Genomic DNA, 25,523 nt, shown 5'->3' with positions numbered 1-25,523 from the left:
CGTGGGAGCGTTTTAAATAACTGATTTATAATTTCCATTGTCTTTGCCATGATGACAGTACATCTTATTTTTCTAGTTATTTTACTAGTATTCTGCCTAAAGTTAAAGGCTTTAACTAGATTAATAGTTTTGCTCTGTTAAACATCACTTGGGAAAAATAATAACTATTTCACAGGAGGGCTAATAATAGTTTTGTTTTCAACTGCATATTTATGTTTTGATCATACTGTTATGGTTTTATTTACGTCATGACTAAATATGTCATACAGCATGTGCTCCAAAACCTTTAAACCATATGAACAATGTTTCATCAAATGAAAAATGAAAAACCAGCACAGGCTCATTGTGAAAACGTACCCCCGTATACATTTCTGGAGAGCGCGAATTATGTAGCCAGAGCATATCTGTCAACATTGGAATAGAAAATTAAGGCATTGCCCCCATTCCCCACCACCCGCAACCTGTTCACATTATATTATTATGTTATCATTATGTTAATATTATTATGTGTATATGTCTGTTCAAACACACACCCAAAATCTAGTGTCCACTTTTGCTCCTCTTCACATCGTGTGTACAGAATCCATTTGGCAAAAAGCATCTATATATCAATATGGAGCGGGTCTGACAGTCATAAACTAATTGTTTTGATGAGTGGATTGGGGGGGGGTGTATGGGTATGGGTTGGGTATGGGGAGGATCAGCTCTTTGATGTTTATTGCCATCCTTCATAGAAATATAAAAAATAAAAACGAAATACGGGAAAATACCTTTATAGGATGAAAGCGGGATAGAAATGTAAAATACGGGAGAATCCTGGGAAAAACGGGAGGATTGACAAGTATAAGCCAGAGCTACGTATGGCTGCATTTCATCTTTAAAAGGAACGCTATCGGGCGGTATGACGCTGATTTTCACGCTACCAGCTGACCACTTACTTCTGTGTGGACAGCTTTTCCACTATTACCAGCTTGCCCAGTAGCTTACCCTGTACATTGGCGGACTTGAGCCGCAGAGATGTTGAACGCGATGACGGGGTTCGAGACTGGCGAAGAATGCGGAAAGCAGCTAAAACAAAAGCCAAAAAATAAAATAAACAAGTAAATAACAGAGTGAGAATGTGGTAACATCTGAAAATGTGGTAAAAATCAGCCAGTCGTGAGGGCTTTTCTTTTACTGGATTGCTTTTGAAAACACTGTCGGTTGGGTGTAGACAAGGGGGTTGGTGGGGGCATCGTTCAGTCGGTCAGTCAGTCGACAGTGGCCTATGGTGGATTTACGTGAGAACAGCAGGTGCGAATGGCAAATTTGAGATCTCAAAAAGCGTACAAATCGGTCTCTGATGGATTTGTGAAAACAGAAACTGCAAAAACTGCAGCTCCTGGGACGTATTTCGTGATCTCCAGAAATGTGTATAGGGGTACGTGTCAATAATGAGCCTGAGTTGGAAAAAACAGTTTGCCAACACGCTGCATTCATCTACACCTGCACCTCATACACTTCTCCAGAGTTATTGAGCATGTATTTGAACGTGTGCAGTTCTGGCGAAAGTGTGTGTTTCAGTGGCTTGAACGCTGTGGGTCTATGTGTGGGAGTGTGTGCAGTACTGACCTGCACTTTTACATGTGTCTCTTTGTGGTGCGGTGTGTGTGTTAGTCTCTGAGTGGATTCGGGCTCCCGTCGCTTATCCAACATTTCCAAGAGGTCCATCAGGTCTTCCTTCTTTCCCGGACTGGGCTGCTGGGATCTCTCCTCGTAACTTTTTAAAATCCTCTCAACAGCTCCGTAGTTGGACCTGGACTCCACTGGACGAGGATAGGCTGCTAGTGTCGAAGGCTTCCATGGATTTTCATCTAGAATCCGAGACCTGGTGCTGCACGTGGACTTTTTATCTTCTTGAACTCTTTCCGTTTGGATTTGTGGTGAACTTGCACTCTTGCATTGTTTGTCAGATAAAATCGGCGTAGTGCGTTCAGTCTGCAGAGGTTTAATTTCACCGCATTCCTGCTGCAGAGATAAAGGCATGGAGAACCGGTCCTTTGTTTCTGTCTTTCGTCCCTTGTCTTCTGGACACGGTTGAACAAGATCTGAAAGCTCCAGATTGTCTTCAACATAGCTCAATGGACTGTCTGTAAAAGTGTCCTCTGAAATGAGACTTGGAGAACAATCTGTGCGTGCGTTCATACCAATGTCCTCATCGCAGCGAAGACCCATTCCTGCTTGGAAGAGCGTCCGGTTGAACTCTGCAGTTTTTTGCTCAAGTCTTTCGTTTTTTGGAGAGTCTAGTGATGAGATGTTTGTGAGATGAGAAGCGCTCTTGAGATCATTTAGGTTTTCTGCATCGCTTTGGTTTACACTGTGATCTGCATCTGCGATGTCAGCATTGGAGAGACATCTCTTCACAGGTATATCCCTGGATGATTTATTGCTGCCAAATCGACTTGCGTCACAGGACCAGCGGCTCTGGCAGCAGTTGATATCAGTAGGCACAATGCATGCTGTGTTTCCAGAATCGGTTAAAATTTTTCCCTCATTTTCTTGAAGCATTGCTTCAAATTTTCGTACAATCGCAGGACTGGTGTACTTTCTGTCCGGATGCGTTCCTGACCTTTGCTCTGTTACACTCGACTCTAATTCGGAAGCAGAAGGGCTGCTTATATACCAAGATGTACTACGGATTGGAATGGGTGGGGCTTGCCTTATGTCCTCTTGTTTTGGCTTATCATCGCTTATATGCATGTTACAACATTCCCAGTTCATCCAATATTGCTCATCGATGGATTTCAGATCTTCACTCATGTTTTTCAGGTACAAAACCGTGTCTTCCATTTCCAAATGGTCCTTTACCCTCTCCACCAGCTCTGTCTCTCTCTGAAAAAACGCTGACTCACTTCTGCTTCTAAAATTGCAAAGCAAACAAGTTGAGATCATTATGAAGCACTGATGGGAATTCAGGATGTGTGAGATATCTGTGTGCAAGTAGGTTTACCTCTTGATATCAGCCAACTTCCTCTTTTCATCCTGATAGCTGCAGAGTTCTTCACTGGCACGGGCGATTTCATTAAGAGCCTACAAGACAGCGTTAAATAGGAGGATTTAGAAGGAAACCATTTTTGACCACATGTAAGGAATAATGTACATCATGCCGGTTATTGACCTGCCAGGTTGATCTGCAGCTGTTGTATAATACAGAAGTGCTTTATTCTGTGATAACAACCGTCGGGATGTACATTATCCTGCTTATTACATGGCCACTTGTCAGAAAACGAAACAGGTAAGTTCATTGCGTAGAGTCCAGAACTGAAATACGTTACTTAGTGTATGTTTTGTTGCACGTTTTAGATGACATCCACTAGAGAGCGCTGTCTACATTTTAGCAAATTTGAAATCGTAACTTAGAGTACGTTTTGTCTTAGATTTAGACGACATCCAATAGAAGGCAATGTCTACATTTTAGCGAATCTGAAATATGTTGCTTAGAGTACATTTTGTTGTACATTTTAGATGACAAATCCACAAGTGGACGATGTCTACATTTTAGCGAATCTGAAATACGTTACTTATAGTTAGGCCCACACGGAATCTGCGCGCGCAGAATTCCGCAGATTTCTGCTGATTTTTAGCCCATTATTAATTCTGTTTATTTACTTGAGTTAATGTGGAAATCTGAATTTATTCAGTTTTTATTCAGAAATGTATTACTTTTTATTTAATATATTAAGGTTTTAGTTATGATACTCCGCTGGATACTCCCAAAATAATTCCGCAGAAATAGCAAAAAACGTCCGCAGTTTCCGTCTGGCCCTGCTTATAGTATGTTAATTTGTGCGTTTTAGATGACAAAGCCACTAGAGGGCGATGTCTACATTTTAGCGAATCTGAAATAAGTTACTTATAGTATGTTAATTTGTGCGTTTTAGATGACAAACCCACTAGCGGGCACTGTCTACATTTTAGCAAATCTGATATACGTTACTTAGAGTATGTTTTGTCATAAGTTTTAATGACAAATCCACTAGAGGGCGCTGTCTACATTTTAGCAAATCTGACATTGGAACATTATAAAATAGAAGGAAACCTTGAACAAAAGTCTCACCGCATTAAGGGAAGTATTGTTCTTCTTTTTATCACTTCCACAGGATATTTCCATGCTCTGAAATCGTCTAAAAGGGTTAAGGAGGACATCTTGTCCAGTGAGCCAAGACTTTTTCCCCACTTTCTCTTTCAAACAGCTTTCCAGGATTTCCTCCAGGTCTGCAGTGTCTATAGCCTGTTGTTCAGCCACACTTTGCTCTTCGATTTGATCGTTGTTGCACAATTCGCTGGATTCACTGGCGTTTCGGCTGAGTTGACTTTGTTGCGAGTCGATGCTGTCATTGCTTTGCTGGGTAAGAGGCTCGGAGTATTCAAAGCTCTGTCCGTCTGAGGGATAGGTTACAGCACTCGATAACGTGCTGGCAGAACATGAGCTGAGCCTTAGTGCAATTTGTCCATCAGTAATTGGTCTGAGAGAGATTCCAGTACGGTGGGCCTTCACTTCACTGTACAACTGGGAAACACAAAACAAATATTGATTGTAGCAGGGCTGCACCATACTCGAAAAATATGCGATGCTATTAAGTATTGCGATAATGAAATGCAATATGATAAAGCATTTCTCTAGGAAAATGGTGTTATTATTAGCTATGCTTTTTAAATCATTTATTTTATGATATGGAAATTAACAGGTAAAAGATATTTTTCCGATCTAATTACAGACTAAACACTTTGTCAAGATGCAGACATTTAGTCTTTAATGAATGAGCGAAAACCTCAGCAGGTATTCTGACTCTGATTGGCTGTTGTCTTTATAAGGCTTTATTTTCAGCTCTGGGTTCACTCCAACCAATAGCAGTATAGCAACTACTGGGAAGGTGGGGATAAAGATAGCAAGGCCCCATCTGATTGGTCAAACTATAGATAAACAACCAATGCATCAAATAAATGTAATTGATCAGACATATCTGTTATAGAAAGTGGGGAAAATATGTATTGAACACGTCATGTTTTTTCCTGGGAATAATATTTCTAAAGGAGCTGTTGGCATGGAATTAAACCAGATTTTGGTAAAACCCAAACAAAACAAACATAAAAATAAAACAAAAATAATCTGACAAACGAGTAATGTGTAATAACAATGAAATGACAAAAGGAGAAAGTACAAATCTTGAAGTTCAATGGGTCTCTTCTATCAAATCTGAGCTTTATTTTGTATTTTCTATTGGATTCAGGTCAGGTGATTGGCTGGGCCATTCTAGAGGTTGATTTTCCTTCTCTGAAAGCATTTGAGAGTTCCCTTGGCTGTGTTTTACTTCATTGTCTTGCTGAAATGTCCGCTCTGGTTTCATCTTCATCATCCTGCTAATGTAGATGTTGGACTGAAGCAGCTAATATTATCATTAACAATGAGGAAGAGCAGAGGATTGCTGAAGAACTACTGAGAGATTTCAGCTGCTGTCTGTGCTTTCACTGCCTTTCTACACCTCCCTTTCTTCATGTGTTCAATACTTTTTCACTGCGTTGTTTAATTTTATTACACATAACTTAATTTGATTTGTTTTCTTTGCATATATGGATTTATTCGGTTGTTATTGTCAATGGCACCTTTAGATATACGTATTCTGAGAAAATCGGTGACGATTTTCCCCTCTGTACATGTATATTGTATATACTATAATACCGATAACACTTATTTTGAAAGATACATTGCAGTGCAGTTTTTCAAAATCCAAACATTTGCTATTTGGTAATTTGAATCTGATGACACCGTGGCTCAGTGGTTAGCCAATTGCCTCAAGGCAAGAAGGTTGCTGGTTCAAGTCCCGGCTGGCTCAGTTGGCATTTCTATGTGGAGATGTTCTCCCTGTGATGGCGTGAGTTTCCTCCGGGTGCTCCAGTTTCCCCCACAGTCCAAAAAAGACATGCGGTATTGATGCATTGAATTAACTAAATTGGTCGCAGCATATGAAAATCCAGTATACACATAAGCAAAAAATGCTGTTTTAGGGTAAATTTACTGTAGTAAATATGCCAATGTAAAATGTGGTCATTTATTAATTAGAGTACATTTTCTCCAATGATGTTATACCATAAGTGTTACAACGTTTACAGTTTTTGGTGTGCATGCAATAAGGAAATATAAACCTTTAAAGGAATGTCTTGGTGTATTTGATATTTCAGTTTTTAAGGCAATCAGAAGTAAGTGTTTGCCAAAAAGAAGTGTCATTTGTAAGAACAAAGTGTCATAAACCATTTTTCCTTGCTCTATTAAACATTAATTGGGAAATATTTAAAAACGAATGAAAAAAGAATTACATTTCACATGAGGGCTAATAATGTTACTCTCAGCTATAATTAAAAAAGTAATTTAATTATAGCTTTAAGTCAATTTATTAAATGTTTTGCAGTAGCTTAACCAGCACTGGCTCTAAACATATATCTGATGTACGACTGCTGAGCTTACCGTCCTTTGGCAATCACTTGAAATTCCAAGGTTTATATAATGTGACTTCATCGCTTCCAATTATAGGTGTTATCATTATACGTCCGGCCCTACTGGCAGAGCACGGAAGTAAACAGGAGCACTTAGGGAATCAGTTCATTTGAAACAAGACACTCCTCTTTCGGCTGTGCATTGGGGAGCAGCCAACACAGACTCATTGGAAATATGTGCTTCAGCTTATAGTTTTTTCAACTGCAACAACATGCTTCATCATGCGTTTGACTGCAGTTTGTACAATGTTCCTCAAAGAAAGATAATAAAACATTTGGATAATTCACCTTCAACAGTACATGACAATTAAAAAGATTCAAGGAATCTTGAGGAATTTCACTGCGTAAAGGACAAGGGTGCAAGCCTATACGTACCACAATACGTAGTTACAAACACAAATGCCAGTTAAAACTGTACTGTGCCCAAAATGAAGCCCTATGTTAACAGTGTCCAGAAGTGTTAACAGTTTCTTTGGGCTCTGAGGCATTTAAGATGGATTATCACCAAGCGGCAACCTACTGCTCTCCCTCGGGAAGCCAATACAAAAGTAACTAAAACGGCAATTCATCGACTCGCCTTGGCGGGCTGGCTCCAAGAAGTCCAGGTGATTTCTGACTGCAATAGGAAATTGGCCAATTTTACAGCTGACAAAAACATGTTTACAGTCTGGTACAAAAGATGGCTTTGGTGCATATAGCTATGATTACCCTTCATGACAACTGTGAGGGGGTGAATTTTTTTTAACTCTTTTGCTTCGATTTTATGAAGTTATTTTAGGTCTGCATAATTAAGGGCGTGGCCACTTGAGTGACAGCTAGGTCTCGCTGCTCGCTGTTTCGTCACCTCAGCTGATTCCGGCTAACTATATGCTAAGCTTGGCATATTCATCTTATTTTTGTTTAGGTTAATGTTTCTTAACACAGTCAATTGCCTTTTGGGATTATTTCCTACAATTATCAGATGATATGGCATGCTGTGTGTGCTTAATTATACTCACAAACTGTTCAAGTTGCCTCTATTTCCCAGGTGAGTGAACTTATATGCCATTTCTATAAATGTATTTGTTTTATTTAAGTTTATATATCAATTATAATTGCCTTTAGGGTTGTGATGCACTCCAGATGCTGACAGATTGTTTAGCTGTGGGCTCTAGAACAGTCATCTGAAGTGTAGTCATGCAGTGTTATGATGAATTTCATCAATAGCCTTGCATTTACTAACACAGACTGTATCTGAAGTGTTTGGAAGTAATTAGCATTTTCCTCCTGTTGAAAAACGTCATAATTACAATGTTTAGTGACTCAATGTGTTACAACTCTGTTTTTAAAAGTCTAAACCAGGGCTGCTCAATCCTGTTCCAGGAGATCTACCTTCCAGCAGATTTCAGTTGCTACCCAAATCAACCACACCTGCCTGTAATTATCAAGTGCTGTTCAGGTCCTAATTAATTGGTTCAGGTGTGTTGTATGTATTGTATATGGGTAGCAACTGAAATCTGCAGGAAGGTAGATCTCCAGGAACAGGATTGAGCACCCCTGGTCTAAACACTTTATTGATATAGTGTAGAGCCAAGCACATGTTGTTAGAACACAAACGAGTCGCAGGTAATGAAGTATTAAGCGTTTCTCCCAAAGTAAAGTCTGTCTAAGACAGGTCTAAGCAAAATGCCAGCAGGTCTCTGTAGCTCCGCTCACTCTCCGCCTCTTTGCCCTTGTTTGGTATCCCGCCGTGGTTGCGATGACGTGCGAACAAAATGCAGACGGTTGGCCGCGCCTACTTGTAGCTTCTTTTGCAGTGTTCAGAAACCTATGGGTGACGTCACGGATACTACATCCATATCTTTTACAGACTATGATTATCACACAGTGGAAATGTTTATTGTGGTCAGATGAATCCAACCCAAGCTTATTCTGGAAACGTAGCCCCGCGGACGTTTCTGGAGACCACGATTTACGTGGCCGGAGTTACGTAAAGGCCGCGTTTGTTTTTTTTTCGAGCGAACGCTGCGGGGCGGTGTGGCGCCGCTCCGCCCCTCCTCTTCGCGCTCGCCGGCCGACAGCTCGCCTCCGAGTGGAGGGCTTTCCTGATGCAATCAGTTTGTCCGCTTAGCTCACAGCGTTGCGGAGGCCCTGGAGAAGGAGGAGGAGCCGGAGATCGAGTCCGGGGAACAGCAGGTTCCGGAAATCAGTTAAGACGAAAAACGGAATCCGAAAAATGAGGGCGAGAACGCGGCGGGATCCGAAAACGCGGTCGAAATCGAAGACGAGGGCTTTTGCTTTTTTTTTTCCGATCCGGCGGCTTTTCGCACGAGAACGGCGCGGACGCGAACGCCGCGCGCTCCCGAGAGGCGCCCGAGACGCGAAAAAGCGCGCACAACGGCCTCTCGCGGATCCACGAAAACAAAAAACGCTCGAATACGTACCTCCCGGGACGTAAATCGTGGTCCGCAGAAACGTCCGCGGGGCTACATTTCCACAATGAGCCCGGGTTGGATGAATCAGTACTTCAGGTATTTTTTAGGTGAGAAACGGACACTCGGAAACAATAAAAATAATAAAAAACTCATTAAATAATGTTTGTTGTATTGTCAGCAATGAAATACTAGTCAAAGTAAATTTAGAAATCACTACTCTTTTTATTTGCGTTTTCCATACTGTCCCAACTATTTCTGATTTGGGGTTGTAAATTACAATTCTTGAGAAAAATGGCTCAATTACAGTAATTTGAGTATTTGTAATTTGTTTCTTTACACCACTGTGAGCCTGGGCTGGAAGCGAGACTCACCTCCTCAATCTTCCTCTGCATGTCCATGAGCTGGTTCTCCCACTCCTTCCTCTCGCTCTCGAAGCGTTCCAGCAGCTCAGATTTCTCCTTCATCCAGCCTCGCTCGCTGTTCTCCAGCCTGCAGCGGAGGTCCATGGCCGCGCTGTGTGTGTCTGCCAGCAGCTTCTTCTGTTCCGCTCGCTCTCGCTTCAGCGTGTCCCCCAGTTCTGGACTCCTCACGCTCTCCACCACCACACTACATCCCCGAGCTTCTAGCTGCGGATAGAAACAGACTTTCAGGGATTTGCTGACCACTAAAGGGGAAGTGGGTGTATTGGACAGATGTACAGAGTAAACATCTGAACAGGAAAAAGCATGAGGAGTTTTGGGAATCCAGTTGGCAACAGGATGAAATGAACCTAGTGTCCTCATCAGACAAAACGCACCCTATTTCAGATTCTCAAAGATGTAGACAACACCCTCTAGTTGATTTCTCATCTGAAATGTACATGTAAAATATACACTAAGTAACATATTTTTCAAATTCACAACAAAATGTAGACGGCACCCTCTAGTGGATTCGTTACCTAAAACGTTCAACATAATGTACATTAAGTAATATATTTCAAATTCACTAAAATGTAGACAGCGCCCTCTAGGGGATATGTCATCTAAAACGTACACTAAGTAATGTATTTCAGATTCGCCAAAATGTAGACAGTGCCCTCTTGTGGATTTTTAATCTAAAACATACAACAAAACATACACTATGTGGCGTATTTCATATTCTCTAAAATTTAGACAGCGCCCTCTAGTGGATTTGTTACCTAAAACGTTCAACAAAACGTACACTAAGTAACGTATTTCAGATTCGCTAAAATGTAGACAGAGCCCTCTAGTGGGTTTGTTTCCTAAAACGTTCAACAAAATGTCCACTAAGTAACGTATTTTAGATTAGCTAAAATGTAGACAGCAACCTCTAGTGGATTTGTCATCTATAACGTATAACAAGTCATACACTATGTAGCGTATTTCAGATTCGCTAAAATGTAGACAGCGCCCTCAAGTGAATTTGTTACCTAAAACGTTCAACAAAATGTCCACTAAGGAACGTATTTTAGATTCGCTAAAATGTAGACAGCAACCTCTAGTGGATTTGTTACCTAAAATGTTCAACAAAATGTCCACTAAGTAACGTATTTTAGATTAGCTAAAATGTAGACAGCACCCTCTAGTGGATTTGTCATCTATAACGTACCACAAATCATACACTAAGTAACGTATTTCAGATTCGCTAAAATATAGACAGCACGCTCCAGTAGATTTTTCTAAAATGTAAAGCAAAACATACACTAATGTCAGATTAACAAAAATGTAGACAGCGTCCTCTAGTAAAAACTCTATTTGTTGTGCAGTATTACTGTATTAAAATCGGTGCAAAAAATATAAATACATATTTAAAAAAATTATAATAATATAAATATATAAAAATAACCTCATTGAAACTTAAAATTCAAAAACATTTTACATATAAAATAGTGTTACCCTCTTCTTCTTCGCTGCTCTAACAGTGGGTTGTTGTATGTAAAAAGAAGGTATCGGACTGGTTTATGATTTTAAAATATTGGCATCGGCGAGTATTTCCGATACTACTATCAGTGTCAGAACTACCCAAATTTGTATTTATCATGCTTGGTGTGAACGGGGCCTCAAGCCTACTGACACAAAAAATTCGGACTGGTTTTGTATGTAACGGAGACGGCACACTGGTATGCTGACCTCTCGATGATCCTAAGCTCACGAGACAGCAGACACTAAAACCATATTTATCACTGAGCTTGATTGAACTCTGCAGCTGACAGACATCTCTGAGGCATATAGTCTATAAGTTATTATTATTACTTTATTATGCAGGTTTTCTTTGTGCTATGTCATTTTGTTCAAAAGGTTGTATTTTTTAACAATCAATATTTTTATTATAAGTGACACTAAAGCATTTATAATGGGGCAAACTATTTTTATTTCAGATAAATGCTGCTCTTTGAACTTTTTATTCAGAAAACAATACATCATGGTTGTATTACGTAGCATAACTGTTTAAAAACTGAAAAAGAAAACATTTTTGACCACAAATCAACATATTATGAGTTCTGAAAGAAAACTGAAGACTGCAGTGATCCTAAAAATGTTACTGCCATCTTCAGAATAAATACACTTTAAAATATAGTAGTCAACATGTGAAGTAGATCTTTCATTCGTTCATTTTCCTTTAGCTTAGTCCCTTATTTATCAGGGGTCGCCACAGCGGAATGAACCCCTAATTCCGGTATATGTTTTACGCAGTGGTTGCCCTTCTAGCCGCAACCCAGTACTGTAACACGCAAACACACACACACACTACGGCCAATTAAGTTCATCCAATTCACCTATACTTCATGACTTTGGACTGTGGGGGAAACCCAGAGGAACTTAAAATATTTTTAATAACATACAATATTAATATTTACTCATTTATTACTTATTCAATTATTTATCTATTTATAATTTTTTAATTATACAATAACAATCCATATTGGATTATTGTTATTGAGTAATTGTTATGGAGATTATTAAAGTAGTAGTAGTTCAAGTAGTAGTAGATGTCATTGGTATAGTAGTAGCAGTGGTAGTAAAGGTGTGGTTGTTACAGTAGTAGTAGTAGTAGAAGTCGTTGTTGGAGTAGTAATATAAGTAGTAGATGTTGTTGATGTAGATGTAGTAGAAGTGATTGTGGTAGTAGTAGTAGTAGCAGTAGACGTTGTATTAGTTGTAGCAAACGCTATAGTAGTATCAGTAGTGGTAGTCATTGTTGTAGTTGTATCATTATTAGTAGACATTGTAGTAGTAGTAGTCGTGGTTGTGGATGTAGTAGAAGCAGTAGTAGTTGTAATATAAGTAACTTTCTGTAGTAGTAGTTGGTGTAGCACTTGTGATTCATTATTATTGTTATTACTGTTGTCCTTTCTTTCTTTTTACTTTCATTTTTACTATCATACATTAATAAGCATTGTTGTTACTCCCTACCTCTGACTGGTTTCTTTCTATATGTTTTATTTATATCTTTGACACTTGCTTCATTTGTTGACTGTTATTGTTCCTTATGTATGTACTCTGACCTGTCCACCAAGTTACCTTTACATGCATACACACGCACACTCACGCACATACCAGTACCTGACTATATTGTTGTTGTTTTTGTTTTGTTATTGTTTTGTTGCTTTGTATTTGTTATTTGTTGATGTTTTCTTGTATTTGTATCATCTTTGCATTTTCTAATAAAAAAAATACAATAACAATCCAGAAAAAAAAGCCCTCGTGGCCACCTGATTTTTACCACATTTTCAGACCCTATTTTATATTTACTGTTTAGAATATATATAGAATATTTACTTTACTTATTTACTTTGATATATAATTTATATATATTTTACAACCTTTGACAATTGAAATTTCAATCTCTGATTTATATTTGGTGATGACTATGTCTGTCGGTGTCACTATTTAAAATTAAAGTGCTTATAATGTCTAATTTCTCATCGTCATAAAATAAAATAACAACTATGATAGCTGAGCGGAATCCCGAAAAATCAACCAAACCAATGTGAGGAGAGTTTACTCACACGTGGCTTGTTTTAATAATTTTGGTCCGTTTAAAGACTTTGCCGTATGAAAACGAACCGCACCAACAGCAAAAAGCTACAGTGAATACGTTTACATAGACACCAATAAACTGATCTTAATACGATTAAGAAAACAATCTGATTAAGAGTCTATTATGTAAACAGGGAGATTAAGGTCATAATCAAACTAAATAGAAATCGGATTAAGACATGGGGAGTATTCTGATTTTAGGCACTTTATTGAAGTACAGTACAGCGAACACCGCAATCACATTATTACCGTCGTGAAGGATTTGCGCCACTTTTTGCGAACGGTTAGTCTATACACACAAGGCTGTTTGACACTATTCTCTGAACCTATCAAGTCAGTGAAGGACAACAGACACCTGCATCACGAAATGCTGAGTTTTTTCCCATACGGCGTGCAGTATCAAATTCCATTAAAACTACGCTATCCAGCAGTTCATAGTCACATTCAAGATAGAGTTTATCACAGGGGGCATGCATGAAATGAATGAGTTTTGCTACGGTTACGCCATCCATCCGCACTACGCCGGAGTTTTCGAGAATCAGTGTACATACTCACAATAATTAATATATTAACGTATCTCTGCGCTCAGCCAAAACATGTTACATGAGAACAAGTATTAGATTCCGAAAACCAAAGTCATGGAATATGTTGTTAGATAGAAAACAAGATGAATTAATTATCCAGTGGGAGATCCTTGATGAACAATCCGACATGCACAGCTTTCATTGCTCCAGTGCATGCAAGAGTGTATGTGTGGTCACATGATGTGCGTTTTCAGTGGTAAAAGTAGCAGTGTAAACAGGGCCTAAGGCAAATAATTTGATTACTGAAGTCCATGTAAACATAGTCAATCATTCGTTCATTTTCTTGTCGGCTTAGTCCCTTTATTAATCCGGGGTTGCCACAGCGGACTGAACCGCCAACTTATCCAGCACATTTTTACGCAGCGGATGCCCTTCCAGCCGCAACCCATCTCTGGGAAATGTAAACATAGTCATTAAAACAATTTTAATCCCTGTTTGAAAACAAAACAGAACATCTACAGGTGTGAAAGCACCCTAACTCAAACAGGTCTGAAACAGCAAGTAAATAATGACAGAGTTTTGAACTACATTTCTGAGTGAACTCTCCCTTTTCAATCTTGAAATAGCTGAAAACTCTGATGTTACTACGTCTTGCTCGAACTAATCCTGCATGACACGCTAACTGTGCAACTGCAAAGACAGAAATAGATGAATCTTATTTATGCTTCTCATAGCAACGATGCTGAGTGAAGCAGTGTTTGTGTAAACAGTCCACGTCTAGCACTGAAATACACAGTCATTAAACCTATATGCTTTCTCCAGAGTGCACTAGAAGCGTGTGTTTACAAGCCGAGGACATGTGAAACACTGATGTGTTCTGTAGCCAGACTTTAAAGACTAAAATATAATCGCTGCGGTTGCTGCGCGCTCTGTGTCTGGCTAACAATGTCACAAAAACCGCTCTCTATTAATAGACAGCAAGACCAATCCTTTAGCATCTCGCATTCCTGAGGGTGGGGCGGCACAGCGGCTCATCCCTGTTTTAAAGATCAAAAAATGCGCTCGGAAATATGCTGGCAAATGCCCTGCTGTGAATGTCTTCGAAATCCACTGGGACAGAAGTATGCGCTGCGGTAGGATGTGGACGGCAGAGAAAATGACTTTTTTTCAGTTGGTTCGACCACCTCCCTGATAGCTAAACTCACTAATACTTTGGAGGTGGATTGGTGTGGAAAAACCCACATTATTTTGTGAATGCAAACAAGTGCATGTGGAGAGAAGCGACACTTGTTTCCACAATGTCCAACCATCAATCTTCAAGACAAGCTCACTAATTAGTTTCTGTGTGTTTGCTGTATGTTTAAAACGGAGAAGCACAGCAGTGTATGAAGCCTCATGTTTAACATACAGCTGAAGACTAAATTGTTAGCCCTCCTGTGAGATTTTTCCCAAGTGCTGTTTAACAGAGCAAGGAGATTTTTACAGTGTTTTCTAAAATATTTTTTCTTCTGGAGAAAGTCTTACTCAGGGCTCAACAATAGCCCCTTTCACACATACAGACCTTTCCGGAAAATTACCGGCAGTTTTCCGGAAAGGTTGTATGTGTGAACAGGTCCTTTTTGAAAATACCGGTAAATTCGTTCTGGCTATTTTCCGGAAAGAGAAGTTGTAACATTAGCGGCAATTTGCCGGAATGCTGCGCTGTGTGAATGCAGAAGGAAGATTACCGTAATAAGCGCGTGCACGTCTAGAACGTGCTGACGTAAGACGTCTGCTTTAGCCAATCACAACAGTCAGACGCATTTACGTCCGCGCGGTTTATGAGAATAAAAGCCTTTGAATATTTTTCCAGACACATTTAGCTGCTAGAAGTTAGTCAGATCACGTTTATATGTTCTTCTTTATGCCAACTGTATAAATAATCATCGATGAGATGCTTATGATGAGCCGTTGTTTGTTTACCTTCAAGCTTTGCGTGTGCCTGTGAAACAGCCTGTGAGCGCCTGCACACGCACATATTATGAACATCTCGACATGAGAAAGTGATCCTGCGAAAGTTGTTCACAATATTGATCATCAACAGAGTTTGTAATTTAGTCAAATGTTTACAAATACAAGCGCAGCCGTTTAAAGCTCATTTCTGGTTAATGATGTCAGAATTTACCGGTATTTTGGAATGGATGTGTGAATGCTCTTTTCTGGAAAATTTCCGTAACGTCCTCGCCTGTGTGAACAGCGCTTTTTTCAATATACCGGTAAAGTCGTTCCGGAAATTTTCAGGATATTTACCGGTATCACTGTGTGAAAGGGGCTAATAAGGACTGCCCGGTGGCCCAGGGCCAGCGTGATAGACGCTTGGGACAGTAGACAGGATCATTACTGGCCCGATTGGGACTGTGCTGCCTTGTCTCTAACATTTAATTAGTCTGTGACTATTAGTCAATTGCATGCATTTTAAGTTTGTTCTTTTAAGTCTTTAAACACTACCTTCTTTGTTATGTCGTAAACACCATATTGCTTTCCAGTTCCTCTTCTCAGATTTAATGTTTTGAGCATGCATTTTTTTCCGTAACTTGGTAACAACCAATACAGCGAAGAAACTGCAACATCAAATTATAAGGCTAAAAGAAAATGTCTGTTTCTAATGTCTTGCAAGCAGACATTTATGTGTGAACAACACGATAAAAAAAAATGAAGTCATGTTTTGCACAGTTTGCCGTCAGTTTGACAAGTCAGCCACCAATTGTTAAATAATTTCGAATCGCAATAAAATACCTCCACATTTTCCTCTGCTCTTTTTGTTTGCATTTTATAACAATTTTAAAGAATTGAAATTGTAGAATCACAGATTTTATTTTTGACACATTATTTAAAATATGCAGATAAAATAGCTATTAACTTCCTTTTTTTTTTTTTTTTTTTTGTGGGTGGGGCTAGTGAAAATTTTGGCAGGGCAAGTAAAAATCTGAACCACTGGCCCGATCGGCCTAGTAGAAAAAATGCTTAGTGTTGAACCCTGTTACTTATTTTGGTTTGGGTGAAATTATTAAATAAATATTTAAAAGTATTTAAAAAATACATAGAAAAGACAGTTAAAAGATACTTAAAGAATGTATAAATAAAGTACTAATATAAATATTCAAGTGCTGGGCAAAGATTAATCGTGATTAATCGCATCCAGAATTAGGATTTTTTACGGACTTATTTCTCTCTATTTCTCTATTATTTATTATCCATTATATTATCTCAGACTACTAAAATGTCAATAAAAGTCACTTTGTTAAAGTGTAGAGTTGAGTCAGCATCAAAAGTCGACAGATCAGAGATCAACATCCCATAATGCAATTCACAACCAGAAATAAACAGAAAACACTTGTGAATCCCAAAATACGGAAAAATATGAGTTCCATATATGAAGGATGTGATAGAACAATTTTTGGATGGAACCATTTCTTTGAAGAGTGCATTTGGAATATATTTGAGAAATTCACTCAGGAGGAATATTTTCTTTTCCAACGACTGTATGCCCTGAGGTGAAGTCTGTCACAAGATATGCTATCATTCAACCATCTAAAGCTCCTCTCCTCTTGATCTCCCGTACAATATACCGTCTGTGCGACTGTATTAGGAGTGTCTCTTAGTCACATGCACAATAATGTAAAAATCCCCTAAGATAATTGAAATCTGCTTTCATGAATAGAAAACACAGGGCGGTCTGGACTGTGTCTTTATAAGGACTTTATGAACAGAAATGAAAGCTGCAAGAATGCAATAATAATGCAAAGAGGAAAAATTTGAAAGGCATTTTTAAAGTTAGCGTTTTACATTCTTTGCACATACACTACCTGACAAAAGTCTTGTCGCCTATCCAAGTTTAGAAATCATTTGTTGTCAGAAGTGGCTTACATGAAAGGCAAAAGCCTCTAGATTACACTTATTTTAGCTAAATAAAATATGATCATGCTTTGATCTTTAATTATTTAATTAGGACAGTAAGCTCTGACTTTGCTCAGACAAAAGTCTTGTCACTTAACAGAAATGATGTCCAGTATAGAATATAAAATCATTCTGCAGTGGAGACAGAATGAATATTGTGTCTGACTCCATCATGAGCTTGAAGGTCTGCATCCATACATCTCTGCAATGACTCAAATCACTTAATAAAGTCATCTGGAATGGCAAAGAAAGCGTTCTTGCAGGACTCCCAGACTTCATCAAGATTCTTTAGATTTATCTTCAATGCCTCCTCCATCTTACTTCAGACATGCTCAATAATGTTCATGTCTGGTGACTGGGCTGGCCAATCCTGGAGCACCTTGACCTTCTTTGCTTTCAGGAGCTTTGATGTGGAGGCTGAAGTATGAGAAGGAGCGCTATCCTGCTGGAGAATTCGCCCTCTCCTGTGGTTTGTAATGTAATGGGCAGCACAAATGTCTTGATACCTCAGGCTGTTGATGTTGCCATCCACTCTGCAGATCTCTCACACACCCCCATACTGAATGTAACCCCAAACCATGACTTTTCCTTCACCAAACTTGACAGATTTCTGTGAGAATCTTGGGTCCATGCGGGTTCCAGTAGGTCTTCTGCAGTACTTGTGATGATTGGCATGCAATTCAATAGATTATTAATCTGAAAAATCTACCTTTAACTAAAAGTCAAGTTATTATTTGTTGCCCTTACAACTGGAATCAACATGACTTCTGTCAGGTAGTTTACAGTTTATGAAAAATTATGTCTTACAGTGTTGGATTGCGGCTGGAAAGGCATCCGCTGCTTAAAACATACACTGGATAAGTAAGTTGTTCATTCCACTGTGCCGAACCCCGATTAATAAAGGGACGAAGCTGAAAATGACTATAGTCTTTGCCATAATGACAGTACATAATATTTTACTAGTATTCAGCTTAATGTGCAATTTAAAGGCTTAACTTGATTAACTAAACAAGTTTATTAGGTTAATTAAATCATTGGTTCAAACCATCAGTTGTTGGTTCTGTAGCCAATCAAAAAAAAAACAATAATTTCTTAACTAGGCTAATAATATTGACCTTAAAAATTGTTTAAAAATATTTAAAAACTACTTTTATTCCAGCCAAACTGAAAGAAATAATATAATTACCTTGCTCTGTTAGCCATCACTTGAGTAATAATTGAAAAAGAATAGAACATTCACAGAATGGCATTCATTTCGCCTTCAAATGTATATGTTAAGTACATTATATTTGAATTTTTTTTCAGTTGTGACAGTTCTAGTACTGCACAAAAGCTGGACGTCTGTGGCTGCTTCCTCGCAAAGCCTCTGCTGACAGGATATATCTGCACTTGATAGTGTTTGTGTTACATTAAGCCTATGCAATCTCTGAGCTATGCCCAATGACAGCCATTAGAAAACCAACAAACATTCAAAAACCTCAGCATTATCTGTGTGTGTTGTCTATGTGCCAGTACAATGTTAAATATTGAAACAAATTATATTTTAACAATTTATTTTCAACCAAAACCATGTATTTTTTTTTCAAATGGCAAAACCTTTCATGAAAGCCAGTGCCACGTGTTTAGCTGCTGTTTTGATTTAGCATCACTGTATTTATGATATAGCAGTCATAAGATCAATTATTTAATATTCCAGCATTTTTGAAATTAGCTTTGTGCTTCAAATTGATCATTCTTAATATTTACATTTGCAGAAAATACTTTAAGTATTGTAGAATGTGTTTAAAATACGAACGAGTAGGTTTAGTTTTGTTCTACTTTATATGTCTAATAACTCTAGGTGCCAAATCAGTGGCAAAAACCCGGGCTCATTTGGGAATACATTCCCAGGACTACATTTGTGCAAACCACCAAATAGGTGGCTCGAGTGACAATTCCCTGCAGCAAATCCACCAGAGAGTGTTATGTACATTTCTGCCATCCCTAAATAAGTTACCGAGCTGTTTTCTCATACAGTACATGCCATTTACTCTTCTTTCTCATGTGTGTCTGTGAGAAACTGGCCTGTTGGTTGTATGTATATCACCTTGCAATCGACCTTCCATAAACCCAACCGATAGTGTTTTCAAAAGCAAATAAGAAGATAAAAATTGCATCACTGCCTCATACGTACTATGATTATACATTGCTGTTTTGCTTTTTTACTGGTTTTTGTAACAATCCTTCAATGCACTCGAACCATGACCGCTCAACCTCCCAAATACAACACTGTAGAGGGTAAGCTACTGAGCAAACTGACCACTCTGGAAAAGCCATCCATATGCAGGCCAGGTGAATGTGTTCGATTACGGGTCACAGATGCAAGTTGTTTTTGTGGTATTTTTTCTGTTCTGCGTGAACAACTGCATGAAAGGAATCCTCTATCTGTCAATGATGTATCCCTGTAAATGTTAGCAAAACTTGCCGGTGTCATACGGCCCTGTAGCATTTAGTTTACCCAGAAAATATAGGCAAAAAATGTGATTTTTTTATAGAATAATAAATAGCAAGACCACATTATGACAATGATGACTACCTGTATCTTTTACACTAGGAAATTATAGTGCAAATGGCTTTAAGGCAACATGAAAAATGTGGCCCTGGACCACAAATCCAGGTTTAAGTTGTCTGGGTATATATTGGCAAAATTATAGATTTTTTCTTTTATGCAAAAAATATTTAAATATTAAGATCATGTTCATTGAAGACATTTTGTACATTTCCAACTGTATATATATCACAACTTAGTTTTTTAATAGTAATATGCATTACTAATCACTTGATTTAAATAACTTTGAAGCTGATTTTCTCAATATTTGGAGTTTTTAACCCATCGATTCATGGTTTTCAAATAGTTCTCAGCCAAGTAATGTCCTAACAAACCAAATTTAATAAAAGCTTTTTATTACCTTCAATATAAAAAGGACACATATGACTGCTTGGTATTGTGGTCTGGGTCACAAATTAGACATGAGACCTTGAGGACCAGATACACCTTACATTATGGATTGTTTTGCTAACATAACCTAAGAAAGAATACTTGTTGCATTTATTTATTAATCATAGGTCAACATTTACTAATGCATTATTAATTCATTCAAATTTATCATGCTTGTTAATGTTGGTTAATGTACTGAGTTACACTAGCAATGAACAACTTTATTTCCATTATCTAACGTGAACAAAAATTACTGTAGTAAATGTAATGTTCATTACATTCATAAATTCATCATTTATCAAAATACATTAACCTACATTAAACAAAGACATTTGTATTACTAAAAACATTTTAAACATCTCTATAATAAAAATGTAGCAACATTTTATCACAGACATATTATTGGATAACAAACATCTGCTTCATACCTGAGTAATGCGACTTTTAAGCTCAGATCTCTCCAGTTCCCAGGCGCAGCGATCCTGCGTGTACTGCAGCTCCAGCTCCCCGCGTTTACTCTCCTCCCGCTTCACCCCCGACTGCACCTCCTCTAAAACACACTTCAGCTCCAACAACATCCTTCTGTTCTCTCCACCCTGCAAACACAGCGCACAACAACACAAAACATGTCGGCATTTTCACGCACACCAAAAAAACTAACAAATATACGCATGTGTCGCATGTAAAGAGAGCGGAGACGAAAATAGGATAGATTATTCATAAAAACCTGATTTTAAAAAGAAAATGTTTTGGACAGAAATATATGTTTTGTTAAGTTATAAAGTGCTGTTATAGAAAAACTATGGTGATATTTACAGATGGATGTACTATGAACATTATATACAGGTTGGATAAGCTATGAGCAGATTTACAACATATGAATATATGTGCAGGTTGCTATTAATAATCAGTAGTGTGCAGATAAATAAACATCAACACAAGTGTATATGTAACAATATATGAATATATGTACAGGGATAGATGAACATGATTACAAGTGTATTTGTTACAATATATGAATATATGTACAGGTTGCTATTAATAATCAGTAGTATGCAGATAAATAAGCATGATTACAAGTGTATATTTATAGTGGGTGTCTACATAATTACAAATGTCCATATGCAGTTGGTATGTACAGTTCAATAAGTAAACAGTTCAATGTGGTGCAGTGAATGTGCAAATTTTTAAATGTGCAAATGTTAAACAGTGCAGTTATTGCGAGGAGTTTAAGTTAGAGGAGAGTGGGGGGGTGTATTGGGGGGGGGGCAAATGATTACTAAATCACAAGTGTGGTCTATCAAAATAAGCTGATTTTATGTAGAACAACTTTATATTTTTCACTTCAAACTTAAATTGCACATTGGTACTTTTGATCCCGTAAGTAGGGACAAAACAATAACATTTACTGACTTACTCGTTTATATTAAATATAGCTATTGACTTGGACCTTCACTGTAAAGGTGATTAGTTACTTTAAATAACCCATCAAGCATTTTTTGTTTTTTAAAAGATGTCTAATAGACATCTAAACAAGGTCATCTTGGCTAAAACAGGGCTAAATTTGGGCTGTCAGTAAAAATCTAATAGAATAGGCTAAAACTATTAGTCAAATAAACAGAAATGGATTACAACACATATAAAGTCTGTCTAATCTGTCTATTTGACGACTAGGGCTATTCTTAGATGTCTATTAGATTTCCATTGAAAGCCCAGGTTAGCCTTGTTTTAGCCAAGCTGGCTATGTTTAGATGTCTAATAGATGTCTATTAAACACAAAAGTGTTTGCTTTGTAGTCAGTAAACCCGTTGACTTAAATGCAACAACTTGGTTTTACTTGAACAAGTCAGTAAACCTATTCACTTAACCTTCATAATTATAAACAGAGTTTGTTTACTTGATACTTATAAGGTAACGAGTTTAATCTCTTTTTAACCCTTTAACTCATAACTTATATAGCCAATTACTGTTTAAAATAATGGTTTACACGCACAGCATTGTTGATACACAAGAAAATCAAACAAACTTAATCCTGTTGCACTACTACACTTGATATAGGTTTAATTGAAAAAAAAAACAACAACAAAAACATGTTAAATGAGATTCTGAAATATTTTATGGCATACTTATATAAATAAAGATGATTTGGCATTCAAAAATATTTTATTTTGATTGTTTTTAAATAAATTTGTCTTCATGTTTTCAGATTTTCCATAGTATATGTATTAATTCCTGAACTTTTACCATAAACTGTCATATCTAGCATTTGGTAGAGGTTGATATTTTAGAAATTATGGGATGTGTTGAAAAAGTGTGTTAACTAGTGACATTAGGAGTTAAATGCAATCCAAAAATGTTATTAAGTTAAAGGGTTAAGTCAACTAATCGATTTTACAGTCTTGATAATGTTATCTGCAAACATATTTTGTCCTTTACTCTTTTTTTTTTTACTATTAATTACATTTTCGTTTTAAATTTCAGATCCATCACATATTTCAAAAGCAAGCTAACAATGCAGCATTTAATTATTTTGAGTTATTTATTATAGTTTTCGATATGCATTGCATTTTTAAAAAGTGGAAATACTGCAAACAAGTGGGAGGTACAAAATAAAGTATGGCTATTAGCAGTGTGGGACAAAAGTAATCCGACATCAACCCTTGCCAATTATACTTTTAAAGTAGGCCCAAACAAAACTCACACGAACTCAAGGACGTGCAACAGCATTAAATAACCTGTAGATGGATCATTACTGTCACACATTAAAAGAAAAACCTGACCAAACCGCAGAAAATCCTGACCTGACCGCAGAACACAGTGATGAAATCGAAGCAGCACCAGAAGTTGCATGCAGAATATGCTGTAATATGAAAGCAAATGTTGACAGAGATCCGAGAAAATCGACTTTTTTTTTTTTTTACTTTCGTCTTCGCTCTCTCTCCCCTATTTAGCCTATGCTGTGTACTTGTATTTCAGCCACTTGTCTCAAAAGCGATTCCTTCTCCATTCTCCACTCGTCTTTCTCGAAATCGTAGCGCTTTCTTAATTCCTCCAGCTTCTTCTTCATCCGCGAGTGTGGGCTCGGTTGCTCCAGATTGGGGGTTTGTGCATCCGCCGCGGCTCCAGGTGGAAGCTGCTCCAGGAGGTGGCTCGGGAATGATCGCACCCGGGCGGGACTCTTCTTTCCCGGTTTCTCCAGGCGAGAGCACGGCACAAACTCCCAGCCCTGCGCCTTGCTCACATACCCGCTTGATCCGTTCCCAAAGGCATTCCACATCTTTCAGTCCAGAACGAAAACACAATATCAGCCTCTCTGTTTAACTATTTGCTGTCACGGTCGCGCATACATTATGGAAACAACGCGAATTACTATCCGAAACCAGCCATTTTTGCGCTCTCCTCCGCGCTTTCTCGTGTATTTCCCTTTTCCATGTCAATAAAAAAGACGACATTGTCAGTTTACAGTAAAAAAAAAAACAAGTGTAGTATACTTTATACTACATGATTTCGATTTTAAAATAGCAGGATGTTTGGTTTTCTTTAACTTAATGGAGATTGACGCTTTCCATTAGCTCGTCTGCTTCAGACTGAAAATGACACCGATGGACTCGGAGTCAAGAGCCTAAAATACTCCGAGCTCAACTGATGTAAGAGTTCACATGTATTTTTACCTCTGTAACCATGTAGTAGGTCTGTCTGTTATTGAGTTGAATCATTCAGAGTCCTTGTGTTCACTCAAACATCAGCTGCAGGTTACACATTAACACGTATTAACCCTTGGATGGTGTAAACCCAATCACCTTAACACCTTACTGATTTGAAACTGATTTAAAACAGCATTGCAGTCAGTATTTATAACTTTGTGCAGTCAGTAACTGTGGCAACAATACTTTAAAGAGTGTAGTTTTCAATTGGTTATTAATGAATTGAAATGAAATGGGGTATATGCACACACAGACTTTTAATTTCAGTCAGCCAGCCGCAGGGCTTGCGGTTAATTGTCATCCTATAGAAAACTGCTGCGTTAAAAATCTGACTTGTGTATCAGACCAAAAAAGAAGCACAATTAAATACATTTTTATTTTTAATTTAATTTTGCTTAGATTGTCAGTGAACTTTGGCTCTGTGTAAATGCTGCTCCTGCTGGAGGTTTGCTAGAACAAGCTTTACTCCCAAAATGTGCATGAAAATTGCCGTCAATTAAATGTCTGGCACTAATTCCAAATGTGTTTTTTAGCCTAATGCCTCTTAATAAAAAGCAGTGAAACTTTGAAGAACAACTATTTAATCTCACACATATAAATATATATATATATATATATATATATATATATATATATATATATATATATATATATATATATGTGTGTGTGTGTGTGTGTGTGTGTGTGTGTGTGATTAAATAGTTGTTATAACACGGGGAAGCGATCACAAATTAAGGAGCGGAGAAGGGAGGCGGGCTGGAGCGACAACGCGGGGAAGCCTTCACAAAACCGAAAGCGGCGAGAGCGTCAAAGTAGCCAGAAGTCATACATTTTCAATGAGAACCGGCAGCGAGAAACAGCGCGGCGCGTCTTCTTCGGTGTGAGCGTCAAGGAGAGATCAAATCAAGTCCACTTTGAGCTATGATATGACGCGGTTCGGTGGCAAGCAATCAAAATGAAGTAGCCCACTGCTTGAGAGGTGTTTAGAGAACACAGACCTGTGAACTCTGGTTCCGACCACAGCTGTTTCCAAGAGTTTGATTATTGCGGTTGCTGGATTTTCAATTATTGAAAATCGCGACGACGCAGGGCCCCCTAATCATGCGGGGCCCCCCCCCGTCCGCTACGCCACATATATATATATATATATATATATATATATATATATATATATATATATATATATATATATATATATTTGCCTTAATTCCTCGTGGCATAGATAGATAGATCCAGAACAAGGTACTGGAAATATTCCTTAGAGATTTTGCTCCATATTGACATAATAGCATCACGCAGTTGCTGCAGATTTGTTGAACATCCATGATGCGAATCTCCCGTTCCACCATTGTATTGAGATCTGGTGACTGTGGAGGCCATTTGAGTACAGTGAACTC

At 38.0% G+C, this 25,523-nt stretch overlaps 1 protein-coding gene and 1 long non-coding RNA gene across 5 annotated transcripts in view; one reads left to right on the top strand and one right to left on the bottom strand.

Moving 5' to 3' along the window:
- The window catches only part of mtcl3a (MTCL family member 3a), a 29,588-nt gene extending 5,361 nt beyond the window's left edge, over positions 1-24,227 (bottom strand). Inside the window, exons 1-7 of one of the 2 annotated variants that reach the window (XM_087285949.1) lie at positions 23,388-24,011; positions 20,851-21,018; positions 9,317-9,571; positions 4,097-4,549; positions 2,990-3,069; positions 1,612-2,899; positions 988-1,068 (exon numbers count right to left, since the gene is read on the bottom strand). In XM_087285949.1, coding sequence (XP_087142075.1) covers positions 988-1,068; positions 1,612-2,899; positions 2,990-3,069; positions 4,097-4,549; positions 9,317-9,571; positions 20,851-21,018; positions 23,388-23,699 — 2,637 coding nt within the window. In that variant the 5' untranslated portion in view covers positions 23,700-24,011. Of the gene's footprint in view, positions 1-987; positions 1,069-1,611; positions 2,900-2,989; positions 3,070-4,096; positions 4,550-9,316; positions 9,572-20,850; positions 21,019-23,387 lie in introns of both variants that reach the window. The other variant, NM_001365850.1, reaches the window with a different exon arrangement.
- Positions 1-25,523, top strand: part of LOC147840114 (uncharacterized) — a 60,422-nt gene that overhangs the window by 10,083 nt on the left and 24,816 nt on the right. The gene's annotated exons all lie outside the window — the stretch shown is intronic.

The sequence above is a fragment of the Danio rerio genome, chromosome 16 (genome assembly GCF_052040795.2).
Source record: "Danio rerio strain M-AB ecotype USA chromosome 16, GRCz13ab, whole genome shotgun sequence".
Taxonomy (NCBI): Eukaryota; Metazoa; Chordata; class Actinopteri; order Cypriniformes; family Danionidae; genus Danio; species Danio rerio.
This window is presented reverse-complemented; position numbering and strand designations above follow the sequence as displayed.